This window comes from Callorhinchus milii, unplaced genomic scaffold, assembly GCF_018977255.1.
Source record: "Callorhinchus milii isolate IMCB2004 unplaced genomic scaffold, IMCB_Cmil_1.0 Scaffold10, whole genome shotgun sequence".
Lineage (NCBI taxonomy): Eukaryota > Metazoa > Chordata > Chondrichthyes > Chimaeriformes > Callorhinchidae > Callorhinchus > Callorhinchus milii.
Window position 1 is genome coordinate 6,186,725 of NW_024704751.1, and position 11,236 is coordinate 6,197,960.

Below are 11,236 nucleotides of genomic sequence, written 5' to 3' on the forward strand. Positions count from 1 at the left end.
GGGGGCGATTACAACTCTACAATCCAGACAAACGCACCACATTATCGCAGAGCCGAATCGGGGCTTTGAGCTCATATTCCAGGCTGACACTCAGTTGCAGTGCGCTGGACGGGGGGAGTGGGATGGGATGGGGGGAGCTCTGCCTGGTCGGAGAGGGAAGGTAGGTGTTAGGGCATGAAGGGATTCTTAAGAGCCTTTGTGGTTCTCTTTTGACGGACGTGATGACATTGGGGGTATTGAGAGCCACCTCCCTGCACTTACCGTCCCATGGCAATCTGATCGTTCGGATCTACAGCGCTTGTTTTCCGCTCTATTAGTTCCCTGAGGAGCTGTATTAAAAGAGGAGATTAAAAATATATAAGTGATTATGTCAGCGTTCAAATGACAGCTTTTTAGAAATGTTATCATTAGACCAGCCCAATGGCTTGGTTAAAGACTGTTATGAATCATCAATCACATCCTTGGGACTCGATCGGATCTCTCTCATGTCATGAGACAGTGTCCAGCTGGATAAGGGGGAGTCAATATCCAAAGCAATCCCTTGATACTAAACGGAAGAGTTTACAATTCAGCACCGAAGTTACCAATGAACCCAAGCAACTCCTGATTCAGTGATTATTATTTCGCCCACAAAAAATATACAGTCAAATCACTTTGCAGTATGTTCTGTGAAGCGCTTTGAGACGTCTCGAAGAAGTGATGAGGTGCTATATCAAATACAAGGATTTTTTGTATTATTATGATGCGACTACTCAGAAATCTCACAGCATGACTGCATAACGCGGCAAGAATCTTGCACAACTGACTGCAGTTTACCCTGAGAGAGAGAGAAAGAGAGCGAGACTGTCTCCATTGTACGGAAAACACAAACTTTACAATTACAGATATGTAAATGAAGGAGTTCACACTTCAGAAGAGTGCTCACAGGTCCAAAGACCAAAAAAAAAGGCCATTTACTTACTAATTCTTTAAACAAGAATAAATGAAATCTTCCACTGAACTGACTGCAGTGGGAAGCGTTTGAAAGCCAGGAAGAGTCTGAACTCGCACAGCTAAGCTGGCAGCTTCCACAGATCAAGACAGACACAACAACGTCTTTATCTAAAGGCCTCGCTGTACAAATAATGTCTATATCACACACGGCAGTTAGCAGGTTCAAGTCTGGCACTTTTAGGATATAACCCTGTGACCAGTTTGGGAAATGGATGGTGCAGTGGGATAGCACACCATCTTTCCACATTTGAGAGCCAGGTATATTAAGCTGGGAAAAGGTAGGATGCAAATCCCCCACCTCTCTCTCTCTCTCTGCTGGCCCCACGTGACAAAGAATCGTTCATATATTAATCCAGGCTCCCCACAGATCCTGATCCCACAGCGCTGAACTGTCCACAGGTAGGTACAAATCCATAAATCTCATTCAGATGCTCGGTGTAAAGTGCAGGAGGTGGAAATATCCTTTTTTTCACAAATAAAATAACACCGTTAAATAGGAGTTGCTCCTCTGAGGTTGAATTTGAGGCAATGATATAAATAAATCAGACTTCACAACAAGTACTACCAACCCCCTCACCCACCCACCCCATGATAGTTTATTGCATCTAAACCCCCTCTGGTGATATTGCTCAACCTTTTCACAAAGTACGCTGAATATATGATAAATACTCCAAGGTTTTATATATATAATATATACACATATATATATAATAGAGGTATTTTAGGATAACATGACAGTAATCTTCAAATCTATTCTGAAAGTATATTTTATTAACTTAATAAGTCATTGTGCTCACTTTATTACTGCTAGGAGCAGCCCACCCTCGCTCCCTCCCTTTCAAACCCTATCCATCTGACCTACTTCCAACTTCTCTCTGGCAGACAATCTGTCAGTTTATCTATTGTTGTTCATCACAGTCACTTCTGGCAGCTGAATAAAAAGATACAAATCCACCGATGCACAGGCCTCTGACACTGCAAAGCCACGTTAACACTGCTACTCTGTAAACACGTGTCCTTAATCATCGCGGCAACTTCAGCCATGATCCCGGCCAAATCCCACTCAACAGAAGAAATTAACCAGGTCAGTGAAACAGGTGCAACACTGCGTCTGTCAGCCACTCTTCCCTACAATTACTTGTACACAATGAAGCAGTAATCTTTACAGATCATCTCTCTGAAGAAATGTATTGAAAAGTGTAAAGGAAAATGAATGTGCTGCTGCCTTGCAGCTCAGCAGATGTCTGTGGGTGATGTGCAAGGCAGGGATGAGCTGTCGGGGAAATCTGTCAAGGTTTGGCTAAGTGATTAAAGCCTCCACAGCCTAAGCACCATATTTAGAGTCTACGGGAGTCGAGGTTTGCACCCATTCCTTACTGCGATGCCAGATGTTGGTGAGGGCTTCGCTTTCCATTTACTCCGCTCGCACAAGAATCAGTTGGCACAGCAGCCAAGCAATCTGGAGGGTTCTGCAGTCGCTTGTGTTAACAAGTGTCAGCCATCAGTCAACCAGAAGCACATCAGAAACCCTCCCCCTTGCTGCTGCTGTTACTGCTGCTGCTTCAGACGTGTTGAAGTCTTGGGGAATAGAATGATTAAGTTCTTGCATCGCGGACACATTTGGCTTGCACGGCTCCCTGCTTCGCCAACCTCTGCAAATTAACCCTTCCACCTTCGTTAATCCCTTTTAATGAAGACTTTCGTCTTAATATCCGACGCAGAGAAAAAAAAACACACAGGCAGCCAGCAAAGCGCAACTCGGACCTGTTCAGGTCGAGGCTTTCAGTGTGGTGGAAGGTAAAGAGACAAAAAAGTACTTGCCAGCTTTGCACCGTCCCAATCCCTGGGTTCAATTCTCCCTCTCGTCCTTATCAAAAGTGCTGGCTCAACTGCAATTCAAAGGCCTTCGCACCCAAACTCTATCCCATCCTCACCACAACACACACAGTCACTCCACTTTACAGTATATCCCGTGAAGCGCTTTGAGATGTCGACGACGTGATAAGGCGCTACCTTAAATGCAAGGATTATTATTATCCTTACACTGAGTGACATCTTTCGCCACTAAGCCATCAGGCATCAATCATAAGCCTCTTTAATGAGGAAGGGAATTTTCTCCCCACACACTCCTCCCCCACCACATCCCCATTTTTCATACCAAAAATATCTCTCAGGAAGAAAGGTAAAGATGTAAGAATCATGTGAGGAAGTTCAAAAGTACTCAATTGAGGATTCTTAATTATAATTTGTTTCTTAGTGCCATTTATATTGACTCGTTTATTCATCTATCGGTTTAGTGGAGTACTGGGCTGTACAGCTTCAACCACCCTCACTACTCACCACTTTATAGCATCACTTCATTACAATTGAGACAATAGAAAGTGTGTGTGTGTTTTGGAGAGGGGGGGGGGGGGTTGGGAGGCAGGGGAAAAGATATCCTTGCATTTAATACAGCACTTTATCAAAGCCTTTCATACTATATATTGTAAATATATAATAATAAAATATGTTGTAAAGATGGGTGGCTAAGGAATGAAAATCTTTGGGTTATCCACCAGTTTTAAGTTTCACTGGGTTAAAAAGGCTACAGTACACTGCGAATAGTCCCCTAACCCCCAAAAGAAATATATATATACATATATTCGCACTGGCTTTTTTTTCAAAAAAGTGCAAAGAAAGGTGCTTTTAAAAGATTAAAACATAATATAGCGCAGCCCTGCTCCGGCAAACTCATGGGAACCAGTAAAAATACATCCATCAGGCCTTTTATCTTATTCATGTGCGAGCTCCCTTCCTGGCAATAGTCGGACTGCCAAAAAGTAATTTATGGTTCTGTCCCGCCTGCAATCATTTCTGCACAACTTTGCTAGCACTGGGGCACTGGACGTGAATACCAAAATTCTTANTTTTTTTACATTATTGTTATGATTTCACCTGCAGTGTAAGGAAATGGATGTTTGTTGACACAGAGCTAGACTTTGAAGGAACGCCCGCCTTAACCAGCGCAAGGATCTGTCAGTGGAAGTGCTTTGTAATAACCCCAAGTTTTGTTATAATTAAGTTTGACTGGAGGATGCTCCGTCTCCCCTGTGCATCATAAAGCTACTCGTCTGGGCTGTTGGCAGCGTGTTGACTTGGCTAAGGTACACTGTAGTGCAGCCTCCTGTATAAGTATAGCCATAAATCATGTTCATAGTGAATGTTAAGTGCATTTCAAGATAGTGCAGTACCTCCCCGACTGAACCGATCACAGATCATTTAGTGTCTCTTTTTTTTTTACACGCACGTAACTTTGCAAGCTCACCTTTCTTTGCATCCCTGAAATTATAAAGAAATGCTTAGTCGTGTGACCTTATTTGAACTTGATCAGTTACTCATTGCGATTGGCATTTTAATCCAGTGCGGGAGGGAGGGCGAGGCGTTGGGGGGTTGGGGGGGGGAGTGGGGGGAAACGGAGAATACATAGGCTGATAACATTGTCTATTATCCAGGTCACCATACTGTTCATCCAGAACATGTGCCAGTGTTGTATCTTTCCCCCGAGATGATTTATTGCCAAACGTCTTTGAATGTAAGACTTGCTGACAAACGTTTCTCTGACTTGGAACAATCTGAACTGCAATGCCCCGGTCTCCTCTATTGCTAGGTTGCTCACGTCAATTTAGATGGTTTATTGATAGCCCGGCCCACGAGCTGTGATGGGAGAGCCTATTTAAGAACACTCACCTGATGGTAAAAGTCATCATCATCAAAAATCTCCTCGTCTATGTCTTTCAGATGTGCGTTTGACTTTCCTTGTGGCACAACCTCCTGTTGAGATAGAGAGAGAGTGTGAGACAGAGAGAGGAAGCAAAAAAAAATATTACAAGTGCAAGAAAGGGGGTTAAATTCAGGTTCATTAAAATAATAATAATAATAATAATCCTGGCATTTGATATAGCGCCTTATCACGTCTTTGAGACGTCTCAAAGCGCTTCACAGGATATTCTGTAAAATGGATTGACTATGGGTTTTGTGGCAGAAGAAAATGAAGTATTTTTTATTTTAAAGCCTTATACTTCACTGTTCGAACAAGTTTTTGAACGGAAAATGTGACCGATATCACGTGTGCCTTTTCTCCCTCAGCTAAAGACGGTGGCTCAAGCTGCAATCAACCCCTCCTTTGGCAGCAGTCAGTGCTTCACGTGAGAGACAGGACAGTGAGCATCAGGCTAATCAACTGCAGGGGGCAATGCAGCCAGTACTGATTTCATCCTCATCCAATCTCTGCTCAAAAAACATTTGCCGGGAGATATAAGTGGGTAGCAATCAGGGCAGTTTTTATCCCTCCCTCTCCCTAGCTCAGGTACACCGAGGCTATCACCGTTCTGAATAACTCAGCACAGACCGGTCGGTGATTGCATCTTTCTTGACCTGTAGAGCTCGCTATCACACTGCATACTTCAGTCTCTCACAGAGCAGGTATGATTTGTTTTCGATTTTTAAGTGTTTTTTGAATCAGTGCACCGGTTTATTGTTTGGGTTGAAGATTTCCGCGAGCCCAAATCTTGAGCTACTAAAAAAAAGCGAGTCCGATTAATCTGTTGATTCCATCGCAGATCGTTTTAATTTTATGTTACAGAACTTACCAGAAAATAGTGAAAAAATTCACCCCCAAAAATACCGTCACTTTACATTATATCCTGGGAAGCGCACCGCAAGACGCCTTTCCGATATGAAATATAGGAATTATCATTATTATTATTATTATTGTGACTAAAACAGTTTTTAAGACGTCCATTCAGTAAAATAGTGTCATTTGGAAATCCAAGAATTAAACAGGAAAGGCCACTGTATACACAATTTAGTTGAAGCGATGAACAATACTATGGCAATTTCAAATTAAATCTTGGGCAATATTTTACAAATTGGTTACTAATCCAGACTCAATTGTGAGTTACTTTGCTTGGGGAAAATGGTCTTGCTGCTCAAAAAAAGCTTTGCACAAAGGAGCCAAAGATTATTATTCTAATTGCTTTTTTTTAAATAAAAGATACTTTGGTGTATAAATTTGTTTCTCTAAAGAATCATACAAAATCATCACATACCATTTCCCCAGGCACCTGCTCTGGAATTTGCTTAGAATCCTCTTCCATTTTCCCGAGAATTCTATACAGGGACCTCTTTGTCTGAGTTCGTTGCAACAACCTTTCTTTATCCATCATAATCTGCTCGATCTGAGTCAAGACTGAACGTTCGAAAGCACTGAATCCCTGAATGAATATAAATACACACATATATTATATACAATTTTAAAAACACACAGTAAACAACCAGGTAACATTTCTACTTCAAAATGGACCTCCTCCCTGATAAACAAAGGTCAAATTCACAGCTTCTTTTAAATTAAAAAGCGTGTTTATTTTACACGATCCTCACAAGACAGAAAGAAGCACTAAGACTTTGAACACACAAATCACTGCACAACACTGTGTAATGACTACATCTCTTCCGTCTCTCTCTCTCTCGCTGTCATGCTCTCTCCCCCCCAACACCCTCCGAACTATGATGTATAAACCAATATAAAGCTTTGAATCAATATTTGGTCAAATGCAACCGCCAAGATAACTCAGTAACACACATTAAAGGGAGGTTGGCCAGGGCACAAAACTAATCTGTGGCCTGCAACATCCAGGAACAAGCATGGCGAATGCCTGTATCAGCACAAACATCTTCAAGAATAGAAAGATTGTTCTCCAAGTCAGTCGACATCAATAATTTCTCTTGGTACGTCTTATCCTTTCATACACCCATGTTCCCAAAAAGCAGCGAGTGAGGGCTCCGGGTTTGGGCAAGTAAAATTATGTTTACAGGAACTCATTTTTTAAGAAGAAAAAGAAAAAAAAGAAAGCTTCCCTTTAGCCAAGATATTTTGACATTAAAAAAATCAAGAGTGATCCACATAAGACCAAGGTCCATTCAATTCGCCTTCCATCATCCTGGAAGTCCCATGATATGTCATGTCCCAAACTATATATTATATCCCATAAAAACATAAGAATTAAATTCAACTCACCTTGCCCATTTTGCCGGAGGCTAATTTCGTCTTATCGTGCCACTTCTGTAGTGTGGCGTTCCGATAGGTTTTGAGATCAGCGAAGCGTTTGGCCATAAAGTCGGGGTATTCATCCATCTCAAGCTTCCTTTTCAGTGGCCCTTTCCTCGGTGCCTCGCTCTCCTTCTCCATTTCATCATCGCTAGTTATCTCCTCGTCACTGGCAAACGAGAGGGAACACAAGACCTCGTAACTCAGTGGTTAACATTTTCCTACATTGAGATACATCCAAGATCTGGAAACCCATAAAAATGCACTTAGGATCTAACTACGTTAGGACATCTTGCTCTTCACTTATTTAACAATGGAACAGACAGTCCTGACACCATTTTCGACTAACAGCATCACAAGGTGGAAAGAAAATGTGCTCGATAGGTAAGGACCCAAAACTGACGTGCTCTTGGGGAAAAAGAAAGTCCTTTTAAACAAGTTTCTTGTGATACTCACAGCACCTATCACATCTACACATCCCGAGCGAACAGCTCTGGTTAGTTTGAGCTGTTCATTAGACGGGGACGTAGCTCTCATTTACTCCTCATTAGGGAAGAAAATATTTACAGCATCGATTAAATCATAGAGCACTGAAAGAGGCATGATTTTACTGGAAAACTAGAGCCAAAATGGGACAATTTCACCCCAAAAAATGAAAACATAATTCATACCGATAAAAACGAACCCTGCTGAAAGTGTTATATCAATCTTGGGGTCTGAAGTCACAAGCATTCATTTTGACAGGCAAATAAAGGCTGGAAATTCATGTCTACTGGGACTATTTCTCGACTGCCAACACAATCTTGTCAACTCTGACTTCCAACAGCCCTCAGAAACACCTGCTCAACATCGCCTGTAATTAGACAGAGGCCTTTCGTTTGGAAAGGAAAGCGAGAGACTCAAAACTCCCCAAATGAACTCGCTTGCTATCACTGACCGCGCTTACCTGTCTGGCTTTGCTTTCTTGCCCTCTACAAAATGCTTTGTGTCTGGATACTGGAAAAGCATCTCGTCTTGGAGCTCAACCAGTGATCTCAGCAGCGCCTTCAACGCTTTGTGACCTTTNAAAAATAAAAGCAGCAAGTTACAGCCTTTAAAGAACAACAATCTCACTGAATTCGTATTAATACTGTACGACTTACTTTTTTTAAAAAAAGAAACTAGTTTCCAGAAGCCTTCTTGTGTGTGAGGAAAATATGGCGCTAGGATTAAGCTCGTGTTTCTGAACATCATTCCCTATCAGGAAGATCTGTGAAAGCTTGCGAGTACAGTGTCTATACAAGTCTCCGTGTGACATGAATATCTGTCGTAATAGCAGCCCGGAACGGCCTGAAATGTAGTGGGCAATAAGTAAGATTTTTACGCCAGTCTTGACCTTTTAAGAAATACAAGGATGAATCAGATCTGTCCTTTGCTGTCCTGTTTTTAAGCACAGAACACATGTAGAATGCTTAATAAAAAGGGGGACTTTTTATTAAGTTTCTTATTATCTCCCCAACGCGAAAAACGAACTTGATTTCCAAGCCTTTGAGGCAAAGAACATTATCGAAGACGGTCCCCTCCCTAAATAGTCACCACCCAGTTTAATACCCATCCACAAACGAATGCTAACAGAACTGCGGTCTTGTATCTCACCCAATTCGCACACGTGTGCACAAACGTGCGCACGTAATAAATAATAATGACCCCTGCATTTGATGTAGGGTCTTTCGCTTTGGGATGACGTCTCAAAAGTGCTTCACAGGATTTACTATAAAGTGTAGTGACTTTGCGAGTCAACACGGCAGCCAATTTGGCCAGGACACCGGGAGAGACACTTTTCCTTCTCTTCCTGTGGGCAGTACAGACCCAATATCTCAGAAGGCAATTTCTTACACAACGATGTCCTCCCCCGGAAATGACTGTGAAATACTGGAAATAATAAAACAGAAAAGCCATTTCTGCATGGAAAAGAACTGTCGAGCTCACCGCGTAAATTATCACAATCTCCCTTCCTCCCCTTTCAATGCACATCTCACAACGTACTGCTTTGGCTGTGTGTTTCGGTCAGCTAACCACAGCTCGGGTGCTATCCAGCACTGTGAAGCGCTTTGGGATGTCCTCCTGACGTGAAAGTTGCTATATAAATGTAAATTGTATTGCATTGTATTTGAGTTGTATTGTAATGCGTTCTGCTTATGACTGCTTTGAGGACTGCAGGTTTACTATGCAGTGAATTTACAAGGTGCAGGATTAAAGCTGTTTTTTTTCATATTTAATTCTCTTCTAGAGATTTTTTGCGTGGGGGGAAAAAAACATACACTTGTTCCAAAAACCTCTTACTATTTAAACATTCCACGACTGCCTTCCTACCAGCCAGCAGTAAAGAGGTTAAAAATGACCTAAAAAAAATTGTCTCTACCCCCAATGAGTTTCAAAATAATTTAACAAACTATTTGGCGAGCTATAAATGCTGAGGATAGTGTGGAGCATTCACAAAGAGAAGGTACACGAGATTATGCAGAACTAAATTCTCATCTCAGACGGGAGTTATAGGCTTAGGAGGGACACCAATGCGTTTTCTTCTTTATTGCTCCTTCTATAACATGGACAGATTATCCGGATGTATTTCAGTGCCATGCTTTAATCCCTCATCTACAGCTACTCGAGCTGGAATAGGACACTGGAATAGTTTCCCTGACACTACAAGGCAAAATATCTTCCGCTCTGCAGCCGTGCAGTTCAGTGGCAGCCTTCTGTGAAATCGCAAGGATGATTTGAACTTCCCTGGAATTGATCCCATCCTCATCAAGGTCCAACGTCCAAGCTATTAGCTGCGGTTCAGGAAATATTTCTCTGCCGCAACCCGTTTGCTTCGTTCAGCTAAGCTTTGGGGAGCAGGCTGGAAAGTGTCCAGCACAAATAAGGTTCGTCAGTCCAGTATACTGCATGTGACACAGGAATTTACTATGAAGTGTAGTGATAATGTATTTGTAGGCAAACTCGGCAGCTAATTTCCTCGCAACAATGTCCAACATATACCCATGAAGTGAATGCCCAATTTTATCTGGTGGATTGTGGCCAGGACACTGGGACAGAAGCTCCCTACTGTTTTCGAATAGTCCACCTGAACAGGGTGACGGTTTAATATCTCAGCTGAAAATGGGCCAGGAATTACAATAGTTTCACGAATCATAGAGTGCATGAGTCTTGAAAGTTCACAAAAATTACACTGCCCATTAACCTCTTTTTACATTCTTTAAACACGTCAATTTGTGTGTGTTGATGAACTTTAATTGCCAATTGAGTGAGCACTGTGAGTTAGCAAAAGAGGGAAGGGTTAAAGGGGAAAAGACTGATGGAGACCTGGAGACCTTAAAGGAAACTGGAAAAGACTGCATATCTATTTTATTGATGATTGCTTGAATTCCAGTTTCATACAGGAATTGATTGCCACTTACTGCCACTGTAAATCCATTCGCCTTTGAGCAACCAGTTCACCATGTGTCACTCCCCGATCTGTTTCTGAAGTTTATCAAATGTCAACTTAAATACTCCAAAGAATTTGCTACTTTAGTAGTTGTGAACGCATACGTTTCCTCAATTTATATATTTATTTAAACTCGCATCAAACTGAGTTACACAGCATTTGGTTTCAGTGTGTGGGGTGGGTGAAGGGGATGGGGGGGGGGAAACAAAATAGCTGCAGAAAGTAAAAGGTGCAGAAAGTGATTAAAAACAGGAACCCAACAGCTCATAACCGTACAAGTTCAATGCATGAACTGCTAATATTTAAATATTAAAAGAAACCATTGAGACACTAACTAATCTGAAACTCAAGGAAGTATAGAATAATGCAAACTGAAGTAACTTGTGAAGTAATCATTCTGTGTAGGTGTGTGTGGTGGGGGGGGGTGGGGGGGGTCAATATCACATAGATAGAAATATAGCCATTAAAGCACATTTGTATTAACTGGATAGATTTCTGCAGGGTGTTATTTAACTTTGTTTGGCATTTAGTCCTTTGATTAACCCTTTACACACATGTCCCGGCTAGTTTTAAAAATCCTGGATTTATTTTGTACTTCCATCCCTGCGAAAATCAGCCGTTGCGTTTGAATGGAATATCGAACAATCGGAAATGTATTAAACTGTTTCTCGTGTTGCAGAAAAGTCCCC

The 11,236-nt window shown here is 41.8% G+C and overlaps 1 protein-coding gene across 1 annotated transcript in view; it reads right to left on the reverse strand.

Moving 5' to 3' along the window:
- The window catches only part of aatf (apoptosis antagonizing transcription factor), a 48,160-nt gene that overhangs the window by 19,047 nt on the left and 17,877 nt on the right, over nt 1–11,236 (reverse strand). The window contains exons 5-9 of the mRNA XM_042338793.1: nt 8,025–8,139; nt 7,049–7,247; nt 6,081–6,245; nt 4,720–4,803; nt 262–329 (exon numbers count right to left, since the gene is read on the reverse strand). Coding sequence (XP_042194727.1) covers nt 262–329; nt 4,720–4,803; nt 6,081–6,245; nt 7,049–7,247; nt 8,025–8,139 — 631 coding nt within the window. The remainder of the gene's footprint in view (nt 1–261; nt 330–4,719; nt 4,804–6,080; nt 6,246–7,048; nt 7,248–8,024; nt 8,140–11,236) is intronic.